General features: G+C 39.7%; 1 protein-coding gene across 3 annotated transcripts in view; it reads right to left on the bottom strand.

Moving 5' to 3' along the window:
* Nucleotides 1-14,526, bottom strand: part of Fgf12 (fibroblast growth factor 12) — a 559,190-nt gene that overhangs the window by 354,377 nt on the left and 190,287 nt on the right. The window contains exon 1 of one of the 3 annotated variants that reach the window (XM_021209133.2): nucleotides 13,810-14,181. The exons of the other annotated variants lie outside the window; for them this stretch is intronic. Within the exon in view, the coding sequence (XP_021064792.1) occupies nucleotides 13,810-13,900 (91 nt within the window). The 5' untranslated portion in view covers nucleotides 13,901-14,181. Of the gene's footprint in view, nucleotides 1-13,809; nucleotides 14,182-14,526 lie in introns of those variants that run through there. 3 annotated transcript variants of the gene reach the window in all.

Here is a 14,526-nt window from a genome sequence, read left to right on the forward strand (position 1 = left end):
CTCCCCCTTGATCACTAATTGAGGAAATGCCCCACAGCTGGATCTCATGGGGGCATTTCCCCAACTGAAGCTCCCTTCTCTGTGATAACTCCAGCTGTGTCAAGTTGACACAAAGCTAGCCAGTACATCCCTCAACAGAGGAATGGATACAGAAAATGTGGTACATTTATACAGTGGAGTACTACTCAGCTATTAAAAATAATGACTTCATGTAATTCTTAGGCAAATGGATGGAACTTGAAATTATCATCCTGAATGAGGTAATCCATTCACAAAAGAATATACATGGTATGCACTCTCTGATAAGTGGATATTAGCCCAGAAGCTTGGAATACCCAAGATAAAATTCACAAACTACATGAAGCTCAAGAAGAAGGAAGACCAAAGTGTGGATACTTTTGTCCTTAGAAGGGGGGACAAAATACCCATGGAAGGAATTACAGAGACAAGGTGTGGAGCAGAGACTGAAGGAAAGGCCATCCAGAGACTGCCCCACCTGGGGATCCATCCCGTATACAATCACCAAACCCATGCACTATTGTGGATGCCAACAAGTGCTTGCTGACAGGAGCCTAGCTGTCTCCTGAGAGGCTCTACCATTGCCTGACAAATACAGATGTAGATGTTTCGTCCAACCATTGGACTGAGCACAGGGTCCCCAATAGAGGAGCTAGAGAAAGGACCCAAGGAGTTGAAGGGGTTTGCAGCCCCATAGGAGGAACAACATTAACCAACTATTACCTCCAGAGCTCCCAGTGACTAAACCACCAAGCAAAGAGTACACATGGAAGGGCCCATGGCTTCAGACTCATATGTAGCAGAGGATGGCCTTATCAGTCATCAATGGGAGGGGAGGCCCTTAGTCCTGTGAAGGTTCTGTGCCCCAGTGTAGGGGAATGCCAGGGCCAGGAAGTGGGGGTAGGTGAGTTGGTGAGTAGGGGGAGTGGGAGGGGGAAGGGGGTAAGGAGTTTTTGGAGGGAAAACCAGGAAAGGGGATAACATTTGAAATGTAAATAAAGAAAAAATCTAATAAAAGAAAGAATCCATTGGGATGAAAACCGTCAAGAAAACAAGGCCTTCTAAACACAGCAGGACCAATGTATATATGAAACCACAGAAACGGAGGCAGCATGCACAGGGTGTGCACAGGTCTCTCCAGATGGGGCCCAAGTGTTGAGAGAGGCAGACACAAGCCCCCATCCCTAGCCCTAAAACTATCATCAACTGATAACCACTCATAAGAGAAAAACTAGTTCTCCTCAACTGAGTCTCAGTGGACATGCAAACCAGTTTTATGGGCAAGCTTTGTGATCAACAGTAGATAGCCACAGTGGAATCTTTAGAGGTTCTTTGTTTTATACTATTTAGTCATGGTATGTATTTATTTATCTGTTATTTTAAAATATATATTAGTTTATCAATATTAATTATATATCTATAATTACTTTGATGATTTATCTGTATATTTAATATAGCATAAATTATGTGAATGTATAAATTAATGCATATAATTTTATATATCATAATTTTACATATTTATTATATACATTACATATTTATTTTATTACATTTTAATTGATATGTATTTAGCTTTAATTTATATTATATTCTATATTCTCTATCTATATATCTATATATAATATTATAGATATTAGTTTTATATATTGATACATATATACCTTTTACTTCATTTGTGTATGTATTATGGCTTCTTGTGTGTTTTTATAGGATTTCATTGTGTGCAAATATATGTGCCTCTGCATCTGCATGTTTTTTGTATTTTTACTTTGCTTTTTTCTACTTATTTGTTTCTATTTTTGTCCTATTTTATCTTGGTTTTGTCTTATCTTGTTTTATTTTATTATTATTTATAAGAATAAAATAATAAAAATTTTTATTTGTTTTCTGGGGCACTTGAAGTGTGTTGACTCCATTAGCAGGAAATGCAGCAAGGATTGAGAAGAAGTTGAGGGAAGGAAAACTGTAATTGGAATATGCCATGAAATACTGCCATGAATATGTTCAATAAAAGAAAACTAAATAAGATTTAAAAATTACAGAATACTATATAGTGTGATACTGTTTTGAAAAGGACCAAATGGATATTAAGTGAGATCGAAGTAATTTGGAATGAGATCATAGAAAATATTTATATTTGTCTTGGTTGTCTGTAATTTTTGAGGTCTTTAGAATTAGAATTTAGAACTAAAATTTAAAGATTTAAGCAACTATTACACCTACGTGGTTTAAAAGAAGAAGTCATGACATTTAGGCCTTTCTAACATCATAAGAAAAGCTTACCTCTATGGAATAACTTGAATTTAAATCAAGAATAGGTAACAATGACTTTCCTGTTGTTTTCAAGTGCTAGACTAGAAAGCTAGCCCAGCATCTACCACGACCAAGGCTGAGAACTCTACTTTTTCAGCAACAGAGAAAAGTTGGCTGCAAGAACATTTCCCACAAAGTAGCTAGGGAATAATAAAGTATCTAGTTGTGAATTGCATGTGTGCCACAGAGCAGTCCCACAACAGGAGGTTGCTTCATTTTGAAAATTCAAATAACAAAATCAAAAATGTATTTCTACATATATAGTAAGAAGGACAACAAATCGAGATCAACAAGTAGTTTAAAATGGGATTTAACTCACTTCTCACATGGAGATATAAATAATAAATATTTTAAAGATATTAATATACATATATATGATTAATTTAATATATTACATATGTTATAATATTTCTATGTAATTGATAACTTATATATTTACAAATTATATTAATCATATAAATATATGATTAGTATATTATATAATATATGTAATGTAATATATATTATATATCCTAGAGAAAACATGACTAGTAGAAAAGCTATAAGGAAGAATACCAAGTGACTGATAAGAGTGTTGGCCCTGAAAGATGGGCCAACCCCCTGAAGACTATTCATGTATTAGAAAGTTACACATTGTAAATTCTAACATTCATCCTCCCATATTCTCCACTTATATCTTGGTTTGAAAAACCAGGGCCTTTTCTGAAGTATGAGGAGGAGAAACAATGGCCCTCTATCCACCTCATTCTTTTGCAAGGCAGAAAAATGTCTGAATGACCAGGAAGGGAGCAGCAGAGCGAGTGTGATTCGGCTGCTGTGGATGCCCTCTCTGTAAGGGTCTTCCTGACCAGGAGCTGCACCGTTTCTGGATAGCTGAGTGTGCACCTACACGTGCCTCTGTAGGTAGAAGCTCAGTTCAGAATCTCTCCTACCCACTACTGAGACCCAACAGACACAAGGCTGGATTTCTCCACACGCGTGTGCTACAGTGAGTTTATGATATATCAAGAGTTTCCTTAGGAAAAAAGCTCCTACATTTATGCTGAATAATTCTCCAACATCCTACTGAGACTATCCAAGATGAAATGAATAGATGAAATGAATACATATAAAGTTGCTTCACAACTTTGTTTTTAGTTGTTTTAAACTCAGAATTAAACACGGGGGAGAAGGAAAAGTTATTACTCATATTCTTACCTCAGCCCATGGCACGTAAAGATTTGTATGCAAAAAAGTATTTACTACAACAAAATCTAAAGGCATAGAAAATAAGTATTAGAATACTCAGGAACAATTGCTATGATTCTAACAGACACTGGTGCTGTTATTCTATTCACCAATTTAAACTTGTGTTTAGGACAACTCTACGAAAATTACTCATCCATTAGCACTTTTACTACACGCATATATTTTTAGTATATGCATACTTTCAAAAATACAAATGATATATAACTTTTCATCTTGTTATAATCTGATTAATATCCTGATAAATCTCTATGCATATATTTAGGAAAAACCTAAAAATCCAAAAAAAATTTTTTTTTCAAAAGAAGACCAGAAAACCTCCTTTGCTATGACTTCGAAGGATTGCTAGGAACAGCTTTCTCTAATCACTTTTAAGAAAACAATTTCAAATAATCAATGTGCATTAGTTATCACATTTTGCATAATTTTTGAACTTCATAAGAAAAACATGAATGTCATAACTGCCCTAATTTTTGCAGAGTCCTACACAGAGATTGGAAGAGGTTGTATAGGGTTCTTGATTTTATGAGATTTTAGCCCATGGACTCTTTACCACATGACTAGGTTATTATTTTAAAGGAAACACAATTCTTTGCACTGTCCCATCATTCTCCAAAGGTCACTGTCATTAGCAATCCCACCCACAAATACACACACAACCTCATACACACACGCACAAGTGCTTAGAACGGTAAAGTTGTTATAAAAGTTTAAATGATGAGAGATAGGTATGTTGGATCGTATCTGTAACCACAGTATTTGGGAGGCTGAGGCAGGAAGGTTGCCATGGACCAAGGCTAGCCTTAAGTCACTAAATAGTGAAACCCAAGCTATCCTGGGCTACAAGTTAGGTCCTGTCTCAAAATTAAGTTTTTTTTTTTTTTCAAGATGAAACAAAGAAGCATATACAGTTAAATAAAATTGTAACTGGAAAAGACCTAATGCCCTAGTTAGGATCAAATATCTGGGGGGCAGGAGAGATGGCTCAGCAGTTAAGAGCACTGACTGCTCTTCTGAAGGTCCTGAGTTCAAATTCCAGCAACCACATGGTAGCTCACAACCATCTGTAATGAGTCCTCTATTCTGGTGTGTCTGAAGACAGCTACAGTGTACTTACATATAATAATAAATAAATCTTTGAACTGGAACAAACAGGACTGGAGCAAGCAGAGGTCCTGAATTCAATTTCCAGCAACCTGTACAGATGGCTCACAACCATCTGTACAGCTACAGTGTACTCATATACATAAAAATAAATAAATAAATCTTTTTTTAAAAAAAAAACTACATTAAAAAAAAAGACCAAATATCTGAGATTCACAAATTAAGCAGCCATTGGGAAGTAGCTACGGTTACTCAGTTTCCATACTGTAGCAGATTCAGAAAATGCCACCCTAATGTTTTGCTCCTCTTCTCATCCCTTGCTTCCACACCGATTGTAAATGATGCTTGTGTGATGTCCGCTTAGCACAGACATTTACTATCACAAATTCCTGACACCAAATAATCTTCTGAGTTTAGCCTATGTACAGCTGGAACAATCAGCGCATCCGTTGTCTTTAGTCAATGTGTTGTGTACAGAGTATCAGCTAAAGAGAGAGCCACTAAGACTTCAAGAATGGGTTCACTGCGCTCTTCACAGCCTCGGTCCTAGGTCAAGGTCAGCCACTGAGCTAATACAGAGACTCAGTTCTTAAGCTTCTCCAAGTTAAGCAAATAATTAGTGCTTTAGGAAACGATGCAGCAGCTAGCACCAACCCCTCTCCCCTCAAAAGGGAGACTCATTTTTTTTTTTTTTGCACCGCTAAGTTTTATTTCAAGACTATGCAATCGCAACCCAGCTGGCTTCATTGAAGCAACAACGTGGGCAATCAGGGACAGCAACTGCAATGCTATCGTTTCTATAAACAGTAATAAGTGGAGGGAGTGGGATGGGACGAGAAGCTTACGTATAAACAAGAATAACCATCTCAGCAAGAGAGATTGTCTCGGCAGAGTCACGGCACCTCTGACTTGCCGCCAGAGTAGACTGAAGTGCCCGGTTGTTAATGGCGTTAGAAGAGGTGTGCTGATATGACCTTCACAATACGGTGCAATGAGAGTAACATGGTAAAAACACAGCCCTTGTACACCCTGAGCAGAACAAAGCGAAGGAGTAAAACACCATGCGCAACATTCCATGGAAATCAAGGGAGCAGATCTGTGAGTTATCCATTCACCAGACGTTCCTTAGAGCTTTAGGTTAGAATTTGTACATCTGTAAGAAGCTGATGAAGTTTCTCTGGCTGTAAATGAATAGACATGTTGATATATGGGCAAAGGAGAGATGCAATATACACAATTAGGGAAAATATCCGACCATGATCAATGCTAAGTAGACTTGAATTGCAGTATAGATCAATTACTTTTATAAAAGGAATATTTCTTAAAGTATTTTTATTCAAAAATATTATTCCTAAGGAGTATTGAAATGTTATCCATCTCCCTTGAATTATAGCTGTTATTTCCCATACCCCAGCACTTTTTAAAATTTACTATGTGCTTTACAAACTCAGGGAGATTAACATGAATCTTGAGCCAAATGGATTATTCCTTTCTTGATGTGATCCTTCTCATTAAAGCTTGGCTAAAGTGAAACAGGCAAAGGCTCACAAGCCTTCACTTGGGCATTTATCTTGTCCTTGCTGGTATCATGCCCTTTAGGTTCATATATCTCTCTTCCTGCTGGGTCTCTATGAACCTCTCATATACTGTATCCCCAAGATTGTTTGCAGAATTTAAATATCAGAACAGAAATCTCTGAAGGCAGAACATGTGTGACTTTCTATTCTTTGAAAGAGAATGACGAGAAAAGGGGGTGGGTGTCCTTAGGAGACAGATATTCATCATGATACAAGTGGTCTGCCTTGTTTCCCCCTCTTTAATTGTACTTAATCCAGAGCCAGGCAGACACAATGCAGATCCACCACCCAGAAGACAAGAATGGTGACCCTGATTCACTTCCTGATTTTTTTTTCCAACATACTTTGAGTGGAGAACATTACAGGGGAAACAAGGTGTTTATTTGCACTTTCCGTTGCCCACAAACTGCAATGGTGACATGTGCTATATAACACTGTCAGAGCTTTAAGCAACACAGTGAGTTCTTGCTTATCCAGATAGGATTGGGAGCATCAGAATTTTACATTTCCAGGTAAATAAAATGGTAGCAACTTAATCCCTCAAGACTTACAATGAAACCACAAATATAAAAAGACAACCACGAAGTGTTTGGGTAACACTGGTGGAAAATTGAAACAGTGATAAAGGAAAAATGTATCACCATACTGAGAACACCTGACAACTCACTGGAAGGTAAGAAAGCATAATACCGTGGCATAATGTGCTAATTATTTAAATATCATGAACGGAAGTCAACACATATGTTCATTTAATGCTGCAGAAAGCATCAGAAAGTACCAGAAAGGTATGCATCTGTCATAAGAAGGCAGAACACCATGACTTTGTTTTTCCCCACATGCTTTTTCAACATAACCTGTAAGGGTAAGCTTCTTCTAACTTGATAAACACATTCTGTTAGTTGTAAGGCTCATGGCCCTTTTGCTAGAGATTAGAATATCTTCTACAGAAGGCATCAGAGAGAAACCAGAGTGTTTTGAACTGGAAAGAACCCTAAATATAACTCCCTTAACATTACACTAAATATTATTTAAGCATCCATGCTGTGTCCTATTGATCAGAATAAGGCAGATAACAAGATACTCTTTGTGGGAAACTTCTTAAGAAAATGGCTTTAACTTCTTATTTCTATTAAATGTCAATCATAGGTCATGTAGGGGACTCTATCAACTACAGTCACTCGGGGACATAGGCTGATGGAGTAACCACCATCCAGAACAACAACAACAACTAGCAACAGCAGCAGCAGCAGCAGCAGCAACAACAGCAGCAGCAACAAGTTCGAAGTGCATCGTGCTCTGGGCTATTAGAGCTTCCACGAACCAGTGTGTCACCTGCTCACATTTCATTTTCCAATATTAATTTAACTTGATGGGAATGGAATACTGCTATTTGAAGTGGTTTGAATGGTAAATATCCCCCATAGGATCAGTATTTGAATATTTGGTTCCCAGTGGCTGATGCTGTTCAGAGTGGTTTAGGAGTGAGGCCTTGCAGGAGGTCACTGGGGAAGGTCTTTGAGAGTTTGAAGTCTCCTGTTTGCAATGGAAGCTGTGAGCTCTCTGCCTCCTGCTCCTGCTCCCAAGCCTGCCACTTGCTGTCACACCTTCCTGCCATCATGGACCCTCATTCCTCTAGACCAGTGGTTCTAACCCTTCCTAATATTTGAACCCTTTAATACAGTTAGTTCCTCATATTGTGGTAGCCCCCAAACATAAAATGAGTTTCATTGCTACTTCATAACTATAATTTTGCTACTGTTGTGAACAGTAATGTAAATATCTGATATGCAGGATATCTGATATTTGTCCCCTGTGAAGGGGTCATTTGACTTCCCCAAAGGGGTTGCATCCCACATGTTGAGAACCATAGCTCTAGAACCATGATTCCAATTAAACTCTTCCGTAAACTGCTTTCAGCAATGATGTTCTATCACAATAGCTTATGTAATCTGACAGCATTTTTTGAAGGGACCCTAAAGAGTGAAGTGAAAGATGCCGAGGACAACTCTACAGTGAGAGAAGAAACAATCCTGTTAACAAATGAGAAGGCACAAGGACATCTCAACCAAGCAAATATGCAAACGCCACACAGCATATGAAAAGATGTCCAAATGATTTGCTATTAGAAGATTTTGAGCTAAAACAAGGGAATATGACTGCACATCTATGAGAATGCCCCAAATCCAACAAATTCAAAACAAATGCAGGCAAGGAAAAGGAACACAAGTGTATCCATTCATTGCTAGTCAGAATGCAAAATGTCATAGCTACAGTTAAAGGCACCTTGACATTTCCTTAAGAAATCAAATTTCTTTTCATTACCGAATCCAACAACTATGCCCATTGACATTTGCCCAAATGAGTTGAGATTTAATGTTCACTTAAAAGCATGTGTGCTGATGTTCATAGCAACTTCATTCATTGTTTCTCAAACTTTAAATTACCAAAGTATCCCTCTGCTAGGTGAACGAATAAATAAACTGTCATGCATGCAGACAATGGAATACCTTTCAGAGTTAGGAAGAAATAAGATGGCAAGGCATGAAATAAAAAATTGTAAAAACCTTAAGTGTTTATTAAATGAAAGAATACCACACACAACATTTAAAAATACCACATACAACATTATCAAAACATTATGATATTCTAAAGAAGTAAAACTATGGAGACAGATTTTTAAAACTAGTGTCCTTAACAGTTAGAGGAGATGAATAGAAGATTTTGGGAGCAGTGAAAATACTCTAAGGGATACTGGGATAGTAGGTATATGTCATTATCAAAATCAATGGAATATATAAAACCAGCAGAAAATACAGTGCCAGCGTGACTTTATGCATGGCAACAGATGTGCTACTCAGGTGAGACACCAAGAGCAGGAGAGAGCAGGCTTTCCTGAGGGCTTGAGTTTACAGAACACCTCTGTACCTCCCTTTCAACTTTGTTAAGCTCTCCAGCTACTCTGGAAAATTACACACGACTCCCAATGATCCTACATCAATACATAGTAGACAGTAGATTATCTAAAACACGTTAACCAATAATAAGTGACATCTTCTTGAGTTTTCTGACATCAATTTCGAAAATCTAATGTAAAATTTAAACATTGAAAAATAAAAGCCATGGGAAACTCTAAACAACCAAAAATATGTCCCAAAAGGTAGATTTTTGTCATTTTTTGGTAGTATCTTTTGCATGGTTATGCATGTGTGTGTGTGTGTGTGTGTGTGTGTGTGTGTGTGTGTGTGTGTGTGTTTGATAGACATGGAATCCAGGATCGTATACTGCAGGGCAAGCACCTACCACTGAACTATACTGTCAGCCCATTGGATTTACTGATAATTTTTTAAAAATTAAATTGAATTCAAGATATCATCAAATACAAAATGTTTTATTTCCTTTAATCCTCATGGTTGACATCTGTCACCTTTACCTTTGAAGAAAAAGCATAGTGCTTAAAGAATGCTATAGACGCCGAGGGCGAGAATTCTCAACAGTGCTCTGATGTTGAACCTGGAAAGAAGGCTTAGTGGGTAAAAGTGCTTGTTACTCAAGCATGAGAATCTAAATGTGAATCTCTGTAACCCATGTAAAGGCTGGATATAGTGTGAGTGTCTGTGATGCTAGTGCTCCTATGGAGAGATAGGTGGCTGAGACAGGAGGATTCCTGGAAGTTCATAGGCCAGGTAGCCTGTTATAATCAATGGAAAAACAATAAAAAGACCACATGTAAAGCAAGGTGGAGAGAAAGCAAGGGTGGACCTAAGGTTATCTTCTAACCTTCAAATACATACCATGGCATTAGAATGGCCACACTCACATGCACAAAAGTATGCTCATGACACATAAACATATGTCATAAAAAGGCATACACAAAACAACTATTTAATGTTTAGAATGAAGGTATCTTTCCAGGAAATAAGCCTTATGAAACAATAACCATAGGGTAAACAAATATCTTTTCTTAAATCATTTTATTGTCCTGTAGAAAAGTCTAAGCCTAAATACACAAACTTGATACATGGTATCTAAGACAACTTGTCTGTATGTGGGAAGTTATTATTTGGATATTTGGGCTATATTTGAAAACAGTGGTCCTGTGAGTTTTAAGTATGCTTTTATAATGCTTGATAAATGAGTTATTTTTGCCCGTAGTATTTAAATTCCATGTCAAGGAATGTAGATGTGATTTCTTGGCTCCAACTCTAGATATCTGATAACTCTTGACACTGCCAGGCTAGAAAGCCCCTCCCTTACTGCATACTACAGAAGAGTCACAACCATCTCTACTGTGTGGATTGTCTGGAATAACTTAGTGACAGCCGAAGCAAGCAAGTACACAAACACACACACACACACACACACACACACACACTTACCTTACCATTCCTATGAGGACTAACTTTCACAGGATCTGCCCTCTCAGGAGCCTGGGTGTTAGGACAGGATTTGCTCTTCTAGAAAAGTCAGAATGGTCCCCTCTGCACTCAGAAGGTGGTGGCCCTAAGCTAATTACTGGGAGACTAGGAGCAGGCATGTAAGCCATTGTGTTGGTCCCCACTCTTCAGTGCCCATTTCTTTGTGAAAGTCCCACTTCTTTGCTTTACTCTCACTCTCTCTTTACACTAAAAGCTTTTTATTTCATCAGTTTAATAGAAATGGCATGTTCTCTGAACAGGATTGTTTAGCATCCTAAACTCCTAATCTGCCTTTTAATAGATTGGCTCCATATGCTTAAAAATCACTTCATTTTAATGAATGAGGAAAAAAACATATATCAGAAAAAGCTGGGGATTCCACCATAAGCAACTGACTTGGCCATGTGTTAAGACTGTCTTACAAGTGTTTGTATCATCTCTGTCCTTCTGAACTACTTAGGACTTACACAGGGGTAGAATCACCAAACTAGACATGAGATTAATGCTTACTAATGCAGAAAAAGGCAACAGCAGTAATAACATATAAATGACACTACAAAGCTCAAGTCCAATAGCTAATTTAAATATGGGGGCCCATTTAGTTGACAAAATGTAAAGAAAAAGTGAAACATAGTTTCAAAGCTTAGACATGTTAGTAGAATCTCTTAATCTAATGTGGTCACTCACATTCAGTGCCCCTCAGGTCTGTACTCAATACAACTGCAATGGAACAGTAAATACATAGTGACATTGTTTAAAATATTACCAAATTCCTTCCAGGCAAGATTTTAACATGTGCAGTACTTTCATGGTCTTGTTATACATTCACTTTATGAAAAACTTCTTGTTTCTTTGTGCCAACTTGCACAGGAACATTGGGCATACCAATATTACTTGCAGAGTGGCTGTGAGGTTATGCTAATAGCAGAAGTCACAGTAATGATGCTAATTTAAAATAAAACTCACTGACAATATTGAAACATTCCAAGCATGCTCCACATGCGGTTAAAAAGCCTTTGGAATGGTAGCTGGTATACAAGAGTTCAATTAAATCTTCAACTATTATTAAATCATTTCATTCCAACTACGATGTGTGTAATGTGATTACAGTAAATTAGATTTGTGTAGAAATTATAAGGGCAGGTTATACTAGGTGCGCATAATCATAAGCTATAAAGAGTCACAATTTAAACAAAGGCCCTTTAATTCTAGAAATATTCTTCTGGCAAACAACTGCATATTATGTTTCTGAATGACTAGAGGAAAGGTCTCAAATTTCCCATTTGGTCCTGTGACTTTTTACAAAAATTTCTCTAGAGTGCTAGTCCCCTAAAATAAAATATTTACCCAACTAAGTAAAAATGCAGATATAAATAAGACACCACAGTTCTTACAGAATCACACATTCAAAGCAGGTGAGGTCACAAATAGAGGAACCAGGCAAGAGCTAACAGCGTTTCCAGTCTTTCCTTCTTTTCTATGAAAGCCAAGAGTTTTTAAAGTACAGTGACTTATAGAAACTGGCTCATAACTGGATCTCTTGACTCGTACGTCCCATGCTTGCAGCAGCCCACGCTACCCAGTCACCCAGATCACTCTTTCTATTTTCAGCTGTTACTATTTGGGAAACTAGCTCTGCCTGTTAACTGGGAGATTTTGCCTCATTTTATCTAAGGAAATGCCTTGTTTAACTGTACACCACGCGTACCTTAACATTTCGCACACAAGGGAAGCAAATTCCCTTGTGACAATCTATTCACATTCTATTTCATATGAAGCAGAACTGAGAGGATGTTTGTAAGCATCTCCAGAGGTTTTACAACCCATTAAGATGGGAGGCTTTACCATAACGCACTTTTTTTTTTAGTTCAAAATGTAGAGACATCTTTCAGTGCTCACAAATACAGAAACAAAGCAAAACGACAGTCTAAATGATCTTTTGAATTACCTAGAAGTAAAACATGAGACCACATTGCCAATTTCATTTTACAACTATGTTCGCAAATTTTACATAATTAAAATTTCTAGCTTCTTTAAAACTAAAAACCAAGGTTTTTTTTTTTTGACTAGTGAGTAAGTAGAAAGTCCAACTTTGAGAAAGGATGAATGAAATACATATATTTCCAAATATAATTTTGTTAGTCCTAGAACAGAGTGAAAATAGGTGCCATTACCAAGTGAATCAGATCACCAAAAATAGCACACAAAGTTTCAAACACAAAGGCTATTATAATGCTGTGTAATGTTGTCGAATTTGTTAGTTATTTGGGGCTTATAGATCAAAAATATATTCCTTACAGAGACACTCATTTAGACATAATATGGTGCCTTTCCTGTCTCCTCACACCCCACCTCCGCTTTTGAGAAAGAAACCAAAGAGCCCAGAAACTGAATTAGCGCTTGCAAGATTAATAGATGATTAATTTAAAGGGAACTTTCATCTTTTAAAAGAATCAAACAATGGAAGAGAGTGCCACTGCCACGCAACACATCATCTTGCAAGGCTTGTGCAAAACAGAACGCCTTCTTTGGTTTTAGTTTGGTGCTTTAAAAAAAATAAAAAGAAAAAGTCATTGAGTATTTTAATGATTTTTCTCAATAGCACAGGTTAACTCAAAGGGTCTGGTTTTTCTTTCCTCTCCCTAAGAGAGCAGATTGGTTAAATCCCAGACTACTTGATAGCCTCCTGCTTCAGCACCAAGGACAGAGACCGCCCCATCTTCAGAGAAAGGGTAGCCCGTCTCATCACAGACAAAAGTCTACTTTCAGACAAAGCAAGAAAAATAAGATACCTGTCTGCCAGCCACCTGTTTAAAGTCCCCCTCTGCAGGCGATTGCACCAGCAACTTCTCCGAGGAGACCCTGAACAACCGTGAGTCCCAGGCTGCCCTAGCAAGTCACAAGGAGCAGCGAGGCGCGAGGAAGTGTGGGAGCTGGTCCCTCCCGCTCCCCGCGTCCCGTACCCGCTGGCTCCAGCTCGGTGCGGGACGACGGCGGCGCGGGTGACTTCAGGGCTACACACACTCACACACACGCGCACTCGCGCACTCGCGCACACACGCGCGCGCTCGAAAGCCTCGGGCCCTCTGGGCGCTCGGCTCCCGCGGTGGGCGGCCAGGGAGGGGACGTTGGCTCACCGCTTGGGCTGTCGCTGGACCTCAGGCTCCTTCCACAGAGGCACTGCAGCATATGCACTCCTTTCTTCAGAGAAAGCGCAAGAATCTTCATGGAGAGACTCGCGCAGGGTCGGCCGGCTCCCCGCCCACCTCGGCTACTCCTGGGACCCAGCGATGGCCTGCGAGGGGCACCGGGGTCCCCAGCCCATGGCACGTCCCGGAGCCGTGCGACCTGTACGCCGGGCTGGGGCTCCGCCGGGGGCGGCCCTCCCGGGGGCCCCCGGGCTCGGCCACGCCTCAGCCGGCTCCGCGCGACACTTTGGGACTTTCGAGAGGGCGGCCCCACTGCGGGCGGGAGGGCGGGCGCCGGCCGTGGCGCGGAGGACGTCACCGCGGGTCGCGCCTCCTTCGGGTCGGGCGACCCGGGTCTCTGCTGCCTCGGGGTCCCCGCGGCTGGTGGCTGGGGGCGTGGCGCGCGGCGTGGGAATCCGGCGGAAGGGAGCGCCCGCAGGAAGGGCTGGACCCGGGAGGCCGCCAAGCGTCAGAAGCGAGTCAGGGGACTAAAGGGCGGGGGACAGGGAAGCCGGCTTGACTTGGAAAGAGCTTCGGGTGCAGGCGATGAGAAAGTGTACCTGAGAGGTCATTAGGTTCTGCTGTGGGAGCCCTGACTCCTGGATTTCTTGACTAGGGCTGTGACCTTGGGTAAGTCTTTTGCCATCTCGGGCGCCTCTCCATAAA

Source organism: Mus pahari, chromosome 12 (assembly GCF_900095145.1).
Source record: "Mus pahari chromosome 12, PAHARI_EIJ_v1.1, whole genome shotgun sequence".
Taxonomy (NCBI): domain Eukaryota; kingdom Metazoa; phylum Chordata; class Mammalia; order Rodentia; family Muridae; genus Mus; species Mus pahari.